Below are 17,230 nucleotides of genomic sequence, written 5' to 3'. Positions count from 1 at the left end.
AACTGGCGCTCACGGCTGTTCTCCAACATGACCCAGTTGTATATACAGTGAGACATACACAGGCACACACCCAGTGGTGAGCTGGAACTGGCTTAATGCTGATTGTTGAACTTTCAGGGATTTTGCAAGCCAGTTGTTAAATACAGCGATTGTTTTTAACGTTAAACTGTATGCTTATGATTAAACTTTGTTAAAAACAAATGTCATAAATACTCCAGAGTCATCGCTTCCTTATTATTTTATTACTTTTTTCAGCCATCTATGGTCTGGAGGCTATTTATTATACTGTATTGTATCAATATGGGACTTTCCTGGTAGCTCAGCTGGTAAAGAATCTGCCTGCAATGCAGGAGACCCCAGTTCAATTCCTGGATCAGGAAGATCCCCTGGAGAAGGGATAGGCTACTCACTCCAGTATTCTTGGGCTTCCCTGGTGGCTCAGTTGGTAAAGAATCTGCTGCAATGCAGGAGACCTGAGTTCGATCCCTGGGTTGGGAAGACCCCTTAAAGGAGGGCGTGGCAACCCACTCCAGTATTCTTGCCTGGAGAATCCCCATAAACAGAGGAGCCTGGTGGGCTACAGTCCATGGGGTCACAAAGAGTCAGACAGGACTGAGCGACTAAGTACCGCACAGCATAAATATGGTCTGTGTCACTCATTTCTTCCCAATGTCTCCTTCAGTTCAGTGACAGCATGCTCTAGCTTGACATTGCTGTAGGGAGAATATTGATGCCACGGAAATTGACAAACACTGCAAATCAATTTTTTTCCTTTGAGAACCTGCTGTTAAACATTGACCAACATACCACTGCACTTACCCATGTTGATATTTCATGACTGCACACATCTCGCCAGACCTATGTCCATGCCTACTTGCACGGTTGTATAGTGGGTCAAACCCAAAGGGCCCGAGTTTGACTCCCAGCTCAGTTCCTTATAACGTTGAGCAGATTCACTTCTGTTTTTGGATCTCTCTTCTGTGAAAATGGGATCTTGATTCTTTAAAAATGAGAATAGTAATAGGACCTATCTCAGGGAATCATTTCGAGAGTCAGAAGAGATCGTGCATGTAAAATATTTAGAACTGTGCCCAGCAGATAATAAGCCTTTAGTTAGTGGTACATGCAGAGTTATATGCCTGCAAGTCCACATGCACACACATCCACAAGTCAGTCCTATAGAGCATACTGTGAACCCAAGTTCTAAGGAAGACTGAGCACTGGCAGAGGGCAGGTGGGGGGTGAGACCCAGGAAGCCTGGTAGGGTAGGGGTTGGCAGCTGGTACTGCACAGTGGGGCCGGGGCATACAGGACACAGTCAGCTGGTGCTTCCCAGGGACCTGACCTCAGGACAGGAAGCTGGGGCTGGCTTCTAGGAAGTGTGTGGAAAGAAAGAGAGAACCAAAAGGGGGCAGGGGTGGTTCAGGGCCTGGCAACCAACAGGTTTTCACATCTGTATGTCTTGTCTTCTCCTCCCTCTTCCCCTTCCCACCTCTGCTTTCTGCTTTATTCATTCACTCAGGGAGCACTGGGCTGTGTGCTGAACCCAGAGGTCTCAGAGATTACACAGTCCTCTCTACCCAAGAGAAAAGAAAGTGTGTATCTTCACAAAAACTCTTTGTTTGTAGCAGCCTCAAATTGGAAACTCCCTAACAGTCCCACTCACAGGTGAATGGATCAACAAGCTGTGGTCTCTGCCTACAATGGCAAACAACCCAGGAACGAAAAGAACCGTGGCTCTGTGCAGCAATGTGCATGGAACCTCAGATTGATAACACCGAGTGAAGAAGCCAGACAAAAAAGTCCATCACAATCACATTCTGTAAAATCCTTCAAAATGCAAGAAAGCAGAATAGTGGTGCCTGGGGTTGGGGGTGCAGAGAGGGACAGATTCCCAAGGGGCACAAGGAAAATGTCGGGGCTGCTATGTTTGTTTTGGGCTTCGATTTACAGCTTGCAGGATCTTATTTCCCCAACCAGGAATTGAACCCATGTCCCCTGCAGTAGAAGTGCAGAGGCCTAACCCCTGGACCACCAGGGAACTCCCTGACTTATGTTCTTATCTTGATTGTGGCGATAGCTTCATGGATGTACACGTTATGTCAAAACTCACCAAATTGTAGTTTACAATATGTGTGGTTTATTGTATGTCAATTATACCCCAATAAAGCTATTTAAAAAAAAAAAAAGCTGCAGTCCTCAACCTACAGAAGGTCACGGTTGGGAAGTGAAGAGAGGCAGATACAGACATAAAAGAAGCAGTAAACCATGAGGTAATTAACTTTAGGGGAAGAGATGGGGAAGGGGAGAGCATTCCCAGTGGCAGGAACAGCAGAACCGGGGGGTCAGGGGGTCAGGGAGAGTGGGTAGGGCTGGACCCTGCTCGGACGGGCTGGAACCCAGATGGGTGGCGGGAGGTGAAGTCAGAGGGCTGGTTTGGGGCAGAAGCTGCTCCTTCTCTCCTCCGCCTCTTCCTCACCTCTCCATTGACTGCTTGTCTGACCGGATCTGCCGCTGGAACAGCCTCCTTCCTTACCTCCTGCCGCCGTCCTTCCCACCAAGACGGCACGATGGTCAGAGAGGGGCCTGGGCCGACCCCACAGGCCTCGGCCCTCACCTTGTGGCCTCCCGCAGGAAGGGGCCCTGGACCTCCTGAAGAAGCTCAACAGCTGGCAGATGTCCATCCAGCTGCTCCAGGTGGGTGGCGATGGGCAGCCCCCGGGGCAGGAGGGCGACCTTGTGCAGGAAGGAAAGACCCTTGAGGGGGAGCCCTCCCAGGAGGGGTCTGGGAGGGATTTCTAAAGGGAAGGCAGCAGGGGGCATCTTGAGGTACTCCAGGCGTGGGAACAGAAGCCTGCAGATGGCAATGGAAGCTTTCTAAGCTCTCGGGGCCCTCTGGGTCTGGGGACAAGACTGACCTGCTTTCCTTGAACCCCAAGTTCCCAAGACCCGAGGTCTATGGGATCCAGAAGATCAGCATCTCGGGGAGAGGTGAAAGCCCCTCCATTTTTGCATCTTCCGTGTGTTACCCATGTGGCCTCCAAAACTCTACCCGAAGCTCTTGGCCCTGAAAAGGTAGCACCTACCCAGGCTGTAGTAGCCAGAGTTGTGTCTTAGGCTGAAATTTGAAATCCAGGACACCGGAGGGCAGAGAATGGGGAGGAGTCCTGGCACCAGCCAGGCCCGTGGCTGCCACCACCACCCCAGCTTTACTTCAAAGCTGGAGTTACCCCTGCAGGTGGGGGGCCAGGCCTTGGGCACTGACCTCACTCAGGACAGTAGGTCCATTACAAAGTCAGGATGATAACCTCAGGCACAGTTCCGGGCCAAAGCCCTGGGGAGCCTGGACAAGGGGAAGGGGGTGGGTGCCCCGGGGCAGGTCTTGCCAACTAGGACAGCCAGCGTGTCCCGATTCGCAGGCTGGCTCCTGACCTTCTCCCTTTTGCAGACCACCAGGATTGGAGTCGCCGTGAACGGGGTCCGCAAGCACTGCTCCAACAAGGAGGTGGTGGCCTTGGCCAAAGTCCTCATCAGGAACTGGAAGCAGCTGCTGGGTGAGGGGGCAGGGTCCCCAGGGCCAAGTGTTTCTCCCCGCACCTGGGTGCTGGCTTATAGCAGGTACCCAGTGTGTGGCTGTTGAGTGACTCAGTTACGACCCCCAGTGGGAGTGCCAGGGTTTGTCTATGCCACAAATGTGGGATTTGTAGATGGGTGAGTTTTCGTGTCCATGTCCCTATGTGTGAATTTCTGTGTGCTTCATGTGTGTGTACACATCTGTATATACACTTTGGTGTGCAGAGATGTCTTTCTGTCCCCATGCGTGAGCTTGAGCTTGCACCCACATGTGCACAATTTGTCTATAAACGTGCATTTGTTGGGAGAGGGGTGAGGTTGCCCCAGTCCCTGCCCTTCAGTCCTTTCTCCCCCAAAGTCTTGGATTTGGCTGAGACAGAGCGAGTTGAGGAACAATGTCATGATTCTGTTTTTAGACTCCCCAGCAACCCCCAAAAGAGAAAAAAGAGAGGAAAGAGTAAAAGCCAAGAAGAAGGAAAAAGGGCTTGACTGTTCAGATTGGAAGCCAGAGACAAGTCTTTCTCCACCAAGGAAAAAACGGGTGGAAGAGCCCAAAGACAGGTACTTGTTCTGGGATGGCGAGAAGGGGGCTGACGCTCATCGTTTCCTCTGACAGCACTTCTGTTTATATACCATCTTTTCGTCTTCACACACCAGGAGGTGGGTATTGTTATTTCCCTCTACAGTGTCCCTTCTGGGGGCCTTCTTTTTTTTTTTTTTTCCTGGGAGCCTTCTTGGCCCCACCAGACTGACTCACGAAACTCAAATAGGCCGTCCCTGGCAGGGCTTCACCTCGAAGGATGCAGGGACGGGAGATGCAGTGTGCTAGCAGGGCAACTTCTCATCACCACGGTGATGAGAACACATCACCAAGGTGTTTCTCATCACCAAGACTTCTCATAGGCCAGTGGTCCCCAACGTTTATTGGTACCAGGGGCCAGTGTCATGGAAGACAATTTTTCCATGGGTGGTGGGGTGGCAGGAGGGGAGAGGAGGATGGTTTCAGGATGATGCAAGCACATTACATTTATTGTGCACTCTTATTTCCATTATTATTACATCAGCTCTACTTCAGGTTATCAGGCCTTAGATCCTGGAGGTTGGGGACCCGTGTCCTAGGGACCAGGCTGTGTCCAGAGCTATTCTCCTGCCCACCCGGACGACATTCCCAGGTGCAAAGAAGGAGACCACCAAGGGCGGGAACTTGCGCCACATCCTCCAATTGATTAAGTCCCATAAACCAGGGCTCCAGAATTCCAGCAAGGGCAATGACCAGTTACAAGATTCACAATACTCGGGGTGGCCCCCAAAAAACTGTGGTTTTTCCATAAATCATTGATAGTTCTTTCATAGTCCTCTCCCATCTAGACACAGTTTACCAATCAGGGCTCATTTGCTCTAGACACAGTGTCACCTAGGAATACAGCTGATGGGCCACCTTCTTCAGGGTTCCAGGTAAACGGGGCTGGGAACTCACTTGTCCACAGAGAAGGAGTGTTTCTTGGCTTTTTAGTCAAAATCGCCTTCAGCGATAAGGAAGCTGAAGACGGGAGCAGGGCCTTTCCCAGGGTCACACAGCCATCATGTGACAGAGTGGGAGCCCCATCTTTGTCAGACCCCCAGACCTCTGCTGAGGCCTCAGCTCTGTGTCTGTTCCCCCTTGCCCACCCCAGCCAGGGTCTCAAAAAATGCATGACTTATTAGAAATATTTATTTGTTTAGTTGCGCCAGGTCTTCATTGCAGTGTATGGGATTTAAGTCCCTGGCCAGGATTTGAACCCAAGGCCCCTGCATTGGGAGCACAGAGTCTTAGCCACTGGATCACCAGAGAAGCCCCAATGCATGACTTGCTATAGACCCAAATGGCCTTATCCATGCTGCTGCTAAGTCGCGTCAGTCGTGTCTGACTCTGTGCGACCCCATAGACGACAGCCCACCAGGCTCCCCCGTCCCCGGGATTCTCCAGGCAAGAACACTGGAGTGGGTTGCCATTTCCTTCTCCAATGCGTGAAAGTAAAAAGTGAAAGTGAAGTCGCTCAGTCGTGTCTGACTCTTAGCGATCCCATGGACTGCAGCCTACCAGGCTCCTCCGTCCATGGGATTTTCCAGGCAAGAGTACTGGAGTGGGGGGCCATTGTCTTCCGTAAAAGTAGATAAAAGCCTTCACAGACATATTAGTTGGTCCTACCTATTCCCTACATGACTAGTCAGATCACTTAATTCCTTCGGGAGGAGGTCATCTAATAGATAAGGGAGTGAGACTAGATGACACTGAATAGTAACCGATGGCCCTGGGTAGTTAGAGTGTGACTTGTGATATACCAACATTTTAAACTTTAAAATTTGTATTTATTTAATTAATTTATTTCCGGCTACACTGGATCTATTGCAGTTCATGGGCTTTCTCTACTTGCAGCGTGTGGGGGCAGTGCTCTAGTTACGGTGCTTGGGCTTCTCATCGCGGTGACTTCTCTTGTCTCGGAGCCCAGGCTGTAGGCACACGGGCTTCAGTAGTTGCAGCTCTCAGGCTCTGGAGTGCAGGCTCAGTAGCTGTGGCACTCAGGCTTAGTTGCTCTGTCCCAATCTTCCGGGACCAAGGATCAAACCCATGTCCCCCGCGTTGGCAGGTGGATTCTTAACCAGTGGACTACCAGGGAAACCCTGTAACATATTTTTATCACCCTTGTTTATTTTTTGAAAGTACTGTTATTCTGGGACTTCCCCGATGGTCCATGGTTGAGAGTCTGCCTTGCAATGCAGAGGACTTGGGTTTGATCCCTGATCCGAGTACTAAGATTCTACATGCCTCGGGGCAGCTAAGCCTGTGAACCACAAGTACTGAGTCTGAGTTCTCAAACCCACAACCCTCAACTGCTGACCACGTGCTGTGCTGCGCCTACTGAGCACATGTGTTGCAACTACTGAAGCCCTTGTGCCGTAGAGCTTATGCTCCGCAGCAAGAGAAGCCACTGCAATGAGACGCCTGCACACGACAGCTAGAGAGTAGCCCCTGCCTGCCTCAACTAGAGAAAGCCCACGCCCAGCAACAAAGACCCCGCGTAGCCAAAACTAAATAATCTGTTGTAGAAATAATGGAAAATATTTAAAAAGTATGAAAAAAATCACATTCCCACCACCCAAAAATAATCACTACTAATGTTTTGGTATATATTTTTCTCAGTTTCCTATAGTTATCGTCAATGCTATCGTCTGCTTTTTAAGATGCAGTACTTGTCACGTGGTTCTGGAATCTTCTGAATGTTCCATTCCTTTCATTCTGCTAATTTTGCAGTTGTATCCCACTGGGAGAATCCTCGTTGGCATTTAGTGTTTCACATGGTGTGTTTGGTTTTCCCAAAGGGATTAAAAGGTTGGCCTCCAGGGATCCTGTGATCCCCCGTGCCTGGCATGGAGTGAGCATTTGCTGAGCATTGCCAGGCCCAGCTGTACCAGTGCAATCCCCTGCGGAAATTTCATGCTCTGGCTGGTCTGGCCATGTCTGGAGCACCTGTTTGGTTCTGAAAGTGAAATTGTTAGTTGCTCAGTTGTGTCTGACTCTTTGTGACCCTATGGACCATAGCCTGCTAGGTTCTTCTGTCCATGGAATTCTCCAGGCAAGAATACTGGAGTGGGTTAGCATTTCCTTCTCCAGGGGAATCTTCCTGACCCAGGCATTGAACTTGGGTCTCCTTCACTGCAGGCAGATTCTTCACCATCTGAGCTACCAGGGAAGTTTGTTTCTGAATACCTTGGCAAATAAATGAAAGAACAGGATTTTGTGACATACATTTGAAAGACTAGAGGCTGAACTCTTGGGTGAGGAGACCAAATGGACCATGGAACTAGCCTGTGGAATAGGGAGTGTAGACATCTGCGTACAGATGGCAGCTTGAGCACGGGTGTTTCCTTTTGCTCCATCCCCAAATCCCCCCGGAATGATCAGCAAAGGGGTTTCCTTAAAGGCCTACCGAGATGACAGGTATGGCCAAGGGGACAGTTGGAAAGCAGAAAGCAAATTTCTAGGCCAAACTTAATCACTTACATCCTTAGACTGTGAGATTCACTATTGTGACCTGAAAAATGAACATCATTATCTCATTAAATAAAGTTTATTTGCAGAGCTCAGTCCCTCAGTCATGTCAGACTCTTCATGACCCCCATGGACTGTAGCCCACCAGGCTTCTCAGTCCATGGAATTCTCCAGGCAGGAATCCTGGATGGGTTTTCATTTCCTTCAGGGGATCTTCCCAATCCAGGGGTCAAACCCACATCTCCTGCATTGGCAGGCAGATTCTTTTATCACTGAGCCACCTAGGAAGCCCTAAAATTTATATAACTATAAGTAAGTGATAAGTGAAGTCGCTCAGTCGTGTCCAACTTTTTGCGACCCCGTGGACTATAGCCTTCCAGGCTCTTCCGTTCATGGCATTTTCCAGGCAAAGGTACTGGAGTGGGTTGCCATTCCCAATATGTGTATATATGGATATATCCTTCTAGGCTTTTTCCTGTGCATCTACCCATGAAATACTTACTGTATTAATAAAATGGAATTAAATCCCATATACTACTTTGTAGCCTTTTCACATCATATATTTATTCCAGCAGTGAGTCACATTTAGAGTAAAAATTTAGAAAGTCAAACACAAGAAGAAAATAACAGAAATGATCACTGTTAACATCTTGATGTATATCTTTCTCATCTTTTTAAGAACATATGTATATAAATAGAGTTATATTTTCTTAGGAACTTGAATCACACTATAATACTGTTTTATAACCAGCATTTTACATTTAACAGCATCCTGGGGTGTTAACTATGCTAACTGGTGCTGATGCCAGCTCACTTTTCACAGCTGGAGCTATGAGATGAAGCTGTCTCCATGGCTGAGCAGAGTGTGGGGTGGCTGTTCCCCTACCTTACTGGGAGAATCCAGTGGACAGGGGTCCTTTGTCAGTTCTGTTGGCAAACTTCCCTTCTTTTTAATTTTCTAAATTGACAATTTATTATCATATATAAACACAATAACCACATTATTATATAAATACTGTAACCACATTACTAAAATTTAAAATAAGAATTAAAATATTTCTCTACAGTGTGCTGCTTCTGAAAAAGGAAACAGCTTGTATTTTTTTCCTCTTCCCTTCCAGTCCTGATCTACTTACATAATTTTACTGTTCCTGTAGACACAGGGGACAATTACATCCCTGTTTATTTATCTTTCTAATGTATTCTAGGCATTTTTTGTGTGTGTTCCTGAATAGTTTTCATAATGATCCTTTGCAAAAAAAATGGCAGAATTTTTCTGGTTTGTTCTAAAAAGAAAAACAATGAGGAAAGGCCAGAAAATGGGGAGTCCCAGGGAGAGGAGAGATCATGTTTCCCCTCCTTTCTCCCACCGCAAGAATTTCAGCTCCCAGCTCTGGACCTGTCCATCCCCGTGGGGCAGTCAGGGGGGAACCCCACAGAGGAGCTCCCAGGGCCCAGTGTGGGACTGGAGGGGGGATGCAAAGGAAGGTCTCTGCCCCCCCCCCCTGCTGCCTCCCCCCGTGTTTAAGCTGGGGGCAAAGGTCCACGGGATCATTAGAGCTGGCACTTGAAACTTTCTTACCCGCTGTCCCCCAGGCCACGTGGAGGATGAGATGGGAGCTGGAAAACCATGCAAGAGCCTTATTATTATCTGGAAAAGAAGAAATCAGATACCTAGGATTAGGGAGCATTGAGGAGCTCTTCCTGGTGGGAACTGCAGTAGGGATGTTAATGATCTAGAGTCTTCTTTCTAGCCAACCCACAAACACAGGTCCTTTTCCAACATTTGACAGATGAGGGAGCTGATGCTCCAAGAAGATGACCTGCCTGGGGCGGGGCTGGGATTACAGCTCCTGTCACTGCCCTGTGTTCTCTGCCGAGCTCAACCGCTCAGCCGTGTCCGACTCTTTGCAGTCCCATGGCCTGCAGCCCGCCAGACTCTTCTGTCCATGGGATTTCCCAGGCAAGAATACCAGAGTGGGTTGTCATCCCTTTCCAGGGGATCTTCCTGACCCAGGGATCAAACCCACGTCTCCTGCATTGGCAGGCAGATTCTTTACCACTGCGCCACCTGGGAAGCATGTCACTGCCTCCCTTTTTGGAGTGGTAAATGTCACGTATGTTTGTATGCATGGAGAAAAAGATCTTAGATGTAAACAGTTCTTACCTCTGGGGAGGTTTCTTTTTCCACTTTTTAAAAAATCATTTCTTTACTGTTTGACTTCACAGCCTTCAGCAACAAATATTTATAGAGCACCTACTCTGTGGCAGGCACTGTTCTGTTCACTTAGGAGAAGTCAGTTGAGTTGAGTATATTAGATTGGGCTTCCCAGAAGCAAACCCTGAGACATGGATTTAAGTGCAAGAGGTTTATTTGGGAAGTGATTTCAGGAAATGCAAACAGAGGAGAGAGGAAGTGGGGCAGGGAGGGGAGGGGAACGGGCACGGGGTGTGTTCCTGAGCAGGTTACTGCCTGAGTGGTGGTGGTGTAGTCACTAAATCCTGTCCGACTCTTGCGACCCCATGGACTGTAGTCTGCCAGGTACCTCTGTCCATGGGATTCTCCAGGCAAGCATACCGGAGTGGGTGGCCATTTCCTTCTCCAGGGGATCTCCCCAATCCAAGAATCGAACCCAGGTCTCCTGCATTGTAGGCAGATTCTTTAAGCTGAGCTACAAGGGAAGCCAGGGCTTAAATCCAGCTGGAGACGGTGGAGGATACACCTCAGTCGACCCACTAGAGGGCCGAGGAAGCTGGAGTATTTGCCCATCTGTTCGCACCTGTTTGGTTGAGGACTGCTCCTGGGGTTGTTAACTCCCCTGCGATTTCTGCCCACCAGCCTGCTGGCGCTGGCTGAGACAGGCAGAGCCCCAGGGGATCTTGCAGAAGGAAGTCCTTGAGTCCCAGGGCATTTGGGAGGAGTGCCCAAGGGATGATGGGGACTCAGCATAGACAGCGTCCACCCCCGGGAACAAAGCCCACCAAATTCTGCGCTTGTGAAATTTACGTGGCAGGTTGCTTGGACAATGCATAAAGTAAGTAAGCAAATTATGTGGTCTGTTAGATGGTGACCCCTTCGCTGAAATTAAAAAGCAGAGCTGGGGACTTCCCTGGCGGCCCACTAGTTGAGAGTCTGCCTGCCAGTGCAGGGGGCATGGGTGCGATCCCTGGCCCAGGAAGATCCCACATGCCCATGCGCCACGACTACTGAGCCCGCAGCCCTAGAGCCGGTGCTCAGTGATGAGAACCCACTGCAGTGAGAAGCCCGCGCACCACAACTAGAGAGTCGCCCCTGCTCGCTGCAACTAGAGAAAGCCCGAGTGCAGCAGCAAAGACCCAGTGCAGCCAAAGAGAAATAAATAAATGATTTAAAGGGAAAAGAAAGAGAGAGAGAGCTGGGTAAGTGACATGGGGAATAGGGGTTAGAATTTACAAGCAGATTAATGTGACAAAACCAATGAAAGGGGGAAATACCTTCTACACAATAAAAAGGATGTGTGTATGTGCGCTCAGTCGTGTCCACCTCTTTGCGAGCGCATGAACTGTAGCCCACCAGGCTCCTCTGCCCATGGAATTTTCCAGGCAAGAATACGGAAGTGGGTTGCTATTTCCTACTCCAGGGGATCTTCCCAACCCAGGGTTCTTACCCGAGTCTCTTGCATCTCCTGCATTGGTGGGTGTATTCTTTACCACTGTGCCACCATGGGAAGCCCTAAAAAGAATGTAGCTACATGTATTTCATAGAATGGGGGTGGGGAGGAATTTTTCACTTCTAATCCCATCACCCTGATATCACTACGGCTAGCATTTGGTTATGGGCTTCCCTCAGAGCTCAGTTGGTAAAGAGTCCACCTGCAATGCAGGAGACCCCAGTTCGATTCCTGGGTCAGGAAGATCTGCTGGAAAAGGGATAGGCTACCCACTCCAGTATTCTTGGGCTCCCCTTCTGGCTCAGCTGGTAAAGAATCCACCTGTAATGCGGGAGACCTGGGTTCGATCCCTGGGTTGGGAAGATCCCCTGGAGAAGGGAAAGGCTACCCACTCCAGTATTCTGGCCTGGAGAATTCCATGGAGTATAGTCCATGGAGTTGCAAAGAGCGACTTTCAAAAATGGAGAAGGGAATGGCAACCCACTCCAGTATTCTTGCCTGGAGAATCCCATGGACAGAGCAGCCTGGTAGGCTGCAGTCCACGGGGTTACAAAGAGTCAGACACGACTGAGTGACTTCACTCACTCAGCATTTGGATGTGTTTTCTTTTCACCTTTTCCTCTCCTAGGCGTTAGTTCTCTTGCCTGGCTTCAGACACAGCATGTATCTAAGTTTGTACCCTCCTTTCTCACTTGCCGATTTAAACCCAGTTCTTGGCAGCTCTGAGGCCCACCTGCTTCTCCCTTCCTCTTAAGGTGCCCACAGGGGAGGCTGAGGCTGATCTACTCCAGCTCCTCATGAGAATTGATCATCCAAGGAGTTCCAATCCATTGGTTCCAGCTAGCCAAGGCCTGCCTGACAGCAAGGAGGAAGGGCCTGCTGAGAATTAGTTATTAGTGACACATGACATAACACATGAACCACATCTGACGCGTATTTGGTGCTTGGCAGATCTTGGTCTCCTTCCCCCCTGTTACCTCACTGGATGGTGGGTAGGTGAGGGGACCAGCCAGCACCTCCTGGGGCTCCCCTCCCAGGCAGCTGGGGTCCAGATGGACTTAGTCATTCCCAGCCCAGCAGGCCTGGCTCCGGGATACTTCCTCCCCAGACTCTGATCTCTCTAGGCCAGCACTGATGCTCGTCGACCAAAGCATCTCATCTCCAGTTTCTCTTCCTTTCAGGAGAGACTCCGTGGACTCCAAGTCTTCAGCCACCTCCTCTCCAAAAAGACCGTCGATGGACAGGTAAAGGAAGCCATGGCCTCTCCGCCCCGGAAGTCCTGCTCAGCATGTGCGCGTGTCTCTCTGTTTTACTGGCGGAATCCCGAGGCAGGGGAAAGGAGGAAGCTTCATATGTTGCACTGACTCCAGTTTCTAGGACTCACGCAGTAAGGCTGGCAGGGGTGGTGAATCAGAGGCCTCTGAATCAGAGGTATGGTTCCTTCGATGGGGTGCCTGACCAATTGCTGTTATCCCATTGATGTCTGGGGAACATTTTCTTTTGTTTGTTTGTTTGTTTTGTTGTTGTTGTTGTTGTTTTTTCTGGGGAATATTTTCAAAGTCAAGTTGAATCCAGTGAAACAGGTCTTGAGAGCCTGTGCCTGGATTGGGATCTCTGGGTTTGGGGCAGAACTGGTATTGACCCTAAATTATCAAGTCACTCATTCATCAAATATTTATTGAGGGCCTACTGTGTGCCAAGAGGTATTCTAGGTGTCAAGGATATAGCAGTGAACAAAAGAGACAAAATCCTCGCAGGCGTGAGGCCTTTATTCTAATGGGTGAAAGTGAAAGTCACTCAGTCGTGTCCAATTCTTTGTGACCCCGTGGACTATACAGTCCGTGGAATTTTCCAGGCCAGAATACTGGAGTGGGTAGCCTATCCCTTCTCCAGCGGATCGTCCTGATCCAGTAATCGAACCAGGGTCTTCTGCATTGCAGGTGGATTCTTTCCCGACTGCGCTATCAGGGAAGCCCCGTATTCTAATGGGGGAAACTGGTAATACATATGATAAGTAAATATTGTAGTTGTTTAATCACTTAGGCGTGTCTGACTCTTTGCGACCCCTTGGACTGTAGCCCGCCAGGCTCCTCTGTCTATGGAATTCTCCAGGCAAAAATACTGGAGTGGGTTGCCATGCCCTTCTCCAGGGGATCTTCCCAACCCGGGGATCAAACCCACATCTCTTACATCTGCCTGCATTGGCAGCCAGGTTCTTTACCACTGAGCCACCAGGAAAGCCCAAGTAAATTATATGATGGTTCAAAAGATGATAAATACTGTGGGAAGCAATAGGGCAGAATCGGGGGGGATGGCAGTTGGAATGGGTGGTCACTGCAGTGGTCACGAGAGCACTCATTGAAGAGTTGACCTGTGAGCAAAAACATGAAAGAAATGAGGAGTAAGCTGGGCAGACATTGGGGTCACTCCAAACAGATGGCCTGCAAGTGGGAGTGTGCTTGGCAGGGTCGGGGAGCAGCGAGGTGGCCAGTGGGTCTGGAGTGAAGAAGTGAAGGTGGGAGTTGGGATACGGAGTGAAACAGGAACCCCTGGAGGGTACTGAGCGTGGGCTTTCTAGGAGTGAATTTATCAGAATCCCTCTTGCTACTGTGCTAGGTTGTCAGGGCCACAGACAGAAGCAGAGAGACCAGCCAGGAGGCTGTTTCCATAATTCAGGGAAGCTGTGATTGTGGCTTGGATCTGAGTGACAGCACAGAGGTGGGGAGAAGTGGGAGACCCCGGGTATATATGTTAGGGGGGCCACACACTTCATCATGTGGGATCTTAGTTCCCCAACCAGGGATCAAACCCACGCCCCCTGCAGTGGAAGCTGGAGTCTTAACCACTGGACCACCAGGGAAGTCCTGACCCTGGATATATTTTCAAAGGAGAGCTGTCAGGATTTCCTAACAGATTGGATGTGGAGTACAAGAGAAGAATAAGTGTCAGGATGCCTCCAAGACATTTCACGTGAGTGTCTGTGAGGATGGAGATGCTATGAACTGGTATGGGGAAGACTCTGTGTCAATCAGACTAGAGGTGGGAGATCAAGGATTCAGGTTTGGATATGTTGGATTTATGGGTGTACAAACCATCAGGTGAAGAAATTGAATATGCAGTAGGTTATACCAGGCTGGAATTCAGGAAGAAAGCCTGGGCTGGAAATACAAATTTCAATCATTAATGTGTAGCTCACATTTGAAGCCACTAATCTGGATGAGATCACCAAGGAGAGACTGCGGATAGAGGAGTGTGAGTTGTGGCCCGGGAGGGAGGTCAGAGGTCAGAGTGGAAGAATCAGAGCAAAGGGGGAGCAGGCCAGGCCAGGAAGTAGGTTAGAGGTGGATCAAGGCAGGTGATTAGGATCCATGAGCCATACTGGGTGCTCTGGTGACTGGAAGGAGTGGTAAGTGTGTTGACTTCTAGAGGAGTATGTTTGGAAGCTGCCCAGTTATTTTGGGCGTTTTTGTTGTTGTTCAGTTGCTCAGTTGTGTCCAGCTCTTTGCGACCCCATGGACTGCGGCATGCGAGGCCTCCCTGTCCATCACCATCTCCCAGAGTTTGCTCAAACTCATGTCCATTGAGTCAGTGATACCATCCAACCATCTCATCTTCTGTCATCCCCTTTTCCTCCTGCCCTCAATCTTTTAGGCCTAATGTACCAGTAAGACTAGGTCAGATTTGGAGAAGGAAATGGCAACCCACTCCAGTGTTCTTGCCTGGAGAATCCCTTGAACAGAGGAGCCTGGCAGGCCATGGTCCGTAGGGTCGCAGAGAGTTGGACACAACTGAAGCAACTAAGCACGCATGCACCAGTAAAACTGACATTGGAAAGAAAAAAAGGGGCTCAAAAGTTAGGTCATTTAAGGTTTTATGAAGATTAAACAGGCCTGAGATGTTGATGGGGCAGCTGTGTTGAACATCCCCACCGTGGCAGCTGAGTGCCAGCTCCAGCCAATGAGTGGAGGCTCTCTGCTTGGAGCATGAATCTGAGGCTGCATCCTATCAGGGGAGAAGAGAGTTCGATGGTCATTTGGCATTGTCTGCCACAGGTGATGCCTCGAAATTGAGGATCCAGCATAGTTCTTGGTTCTAAACTAATCAGTCCTGAATATTCATTGGAAGGACTGATATTGAAGCTGAAGCTCCAATACTTTGACCATCTGATGTGAAGAACTGACTCTTTGGAAAAGACCCTGATGCTGGGAAAGATTGAAGGCAGGAGGAGAAGGGGACAACAGAGGGTGAGATGATTGGATGGCATCACCAATGCGATGAACATGAGTTTGAGCAAACTCTGGGAGTTAATGATGGACAGGAAGGCCTAGAGTGCTGCAGTTCCACAGGGTCACAGAGAGTTGGATACGACTGAGCAACTTAACTGAACTGAACTTCCTGGTTTGCAGGCAGCCACCTTCTCACTGTGTCTACACTCTCTCTACACAGTGAGAGAGAGAGAGAGAGGGAGATTTCACGCTCTGGTCTCTCTTCCTTTTTTTTTTGGCTGTGCCATGCGGCATGTGGGCTCTTAGTTCTACCTACCAGGGATAAACCTGTGCCTCTGACAGTAGAAGCCTGGAGTCCTAATCACCGGGGAATTCCCTGTGGTCTCTCTTATTCTTCTAAGGACGTTAATCCCATCATGGAACTTCACCCTCTTGACCTCATCTAAACCTAATAATCTCTCAAAGGCCCCACCTCCAAATACTATCACACTGGGAGTTAGGGCTTTAGCATGTGGATTTTTGCCCGAGGGACACAGTCTGTACTGCAATGTAATAATGGGAGGGCAGGGAGAGGCACTGCTGGCATTTATTTAGTAGGCAGCAGCCAGAGATGCTAGATGTCCCAGAATGTGAAGGACAGCCCTGCGTCCAGAAGGATTGTCTTATCCAAAATTGAAACGCTGGCCTGTAACCCATTTCTGGGTTTGATGCTATAATAAGCACGTTCGACATTTGTTTCAGGGTTTATACCTTCAGGCTCCTCTGCTTGCTGTGCCCTGTGACCTGGAAGTCTGTTGTCTGCCTTCCATAATGCCTTCTTTCTCTGAGGGTTGGTCAGGCAGAGTATGTTTGTCCTTCCAACAGCTGTGCTGTTTCCTGCTGGTTCAGTATTGGGGGTGGGCACCCCCAGAGGGAGAGAAGCAGGTCTTGTAAACTCACTTTCTCCACCACTCAGACTGTTTCTGCACTCTTCACCTCTATTTCATCTTTGTCTTCCATTCATTCACTCATTCGTTCATTCATGCATTCATTCATTAAGCAAGCACACATGGTTTTGTTTGTTAAATATTTTATTTTTAGCTGCACTGGCTCTTAGTTGTGGCTTTCAGGGTCTTTGATCTTTGTTGCAGCATGCAGGATCTTTAGTTTCAGCATGTGGGATCTAGCTCCCTGACCTGGGATCGAACCTGGGACCCCCTGCATGGGAAGTGAGGCGTCTCAGCCACTGGAACACCAGGGAAGCTTCCCAGCTAGCACATTTGTTGAGCACCTCCTTACAAACTCAACATCTTCCAGGGGTCGAGAGCATGTGGACACACTGGGTGACTAGTGGAGAATACCTGCCCATCTGAAGGGGGCACCCACTACCCAGCCCCAGCTGGTGGTTGCTTTATGGATATGAGACCCAGCATACCATCCCTTCCAATTTTTTAAGGAAAGCTGGCCAACTAGATTTTCCTAAGAAATGCCCAGTTTTACGTACTAGCAACGTATTCCTATTTTCCTAAGACACAGCAGCTGAAACAAAACTCATGTGTAGCCCATCAGTTTGTGACTGCCAAAGCTAGGCAAAGAGACACCAAAATGCTTGCTTCTTTGAAGTTCTTATTGCATAATGGGAACACAGTGTCTCAACATGACTGGAGAAGTTCAAGGAGACTTCAGGGAAGAGAGTATTTGTGCTGAGAACTGAAAGATGGATTGCCTGGTCGACCAGCCAGTGGAGGGCATCCCAGGCAGCGGGAATGGCA

General features: G+C 49.2%; 1 protein-coding gene across 2 annotated transcripts in view; it reads left to right on the top strand.

Annotated features, from left to right (window-relative positions):
• TCEA3 (transcription elongation factor A3) overlaps window positions 1–17,230 on the top strand; it is a 43,756-nt gene that overhangs the window by 2,930 nt on the left and 23,596 nt on the right. For both annotated transcript variants that reach the window (XM_065930040.1, XM_065930039.1), the window contains exons 2-5: window positions 2,635–2,697; window positions 3,449–3,554; window positions 3,990–4,134; window positions 12,435–12,497. In XM_065930040.1, the coding sequence (XP_065786112.1) occupies window positions 2,635–2,697; window positions 3,449–3,554; window positions 3,990–4,134; window positions 12,435–12,497 (377 nt within the window). The remainder of the gene's footprint in view (window positions 1–2,634; window positions 2,698–3,448; window positions 3,555–3,989; window positions 4,135–12,434; window positions 12,498–17,230) is intronic.

This window comes from Muntiacus reevesi, chromosome 3 (genome assembly GCF_963930625.1).
Source record: "Muntiacus reevesi chromosome 3, mMunRee1.1, whole genome shotgun sequence".
In the NCBI taxonomy this organism is placed as follows: Eukaryota; Metazoa; Chordata; class Mammalia; order Artiodactyla; family Cervidae; genus Muntiacus; species Muntiacus reevesi.
This window is presented reverse-complemented; position numbering and strand designations above follow the sequence as displayed.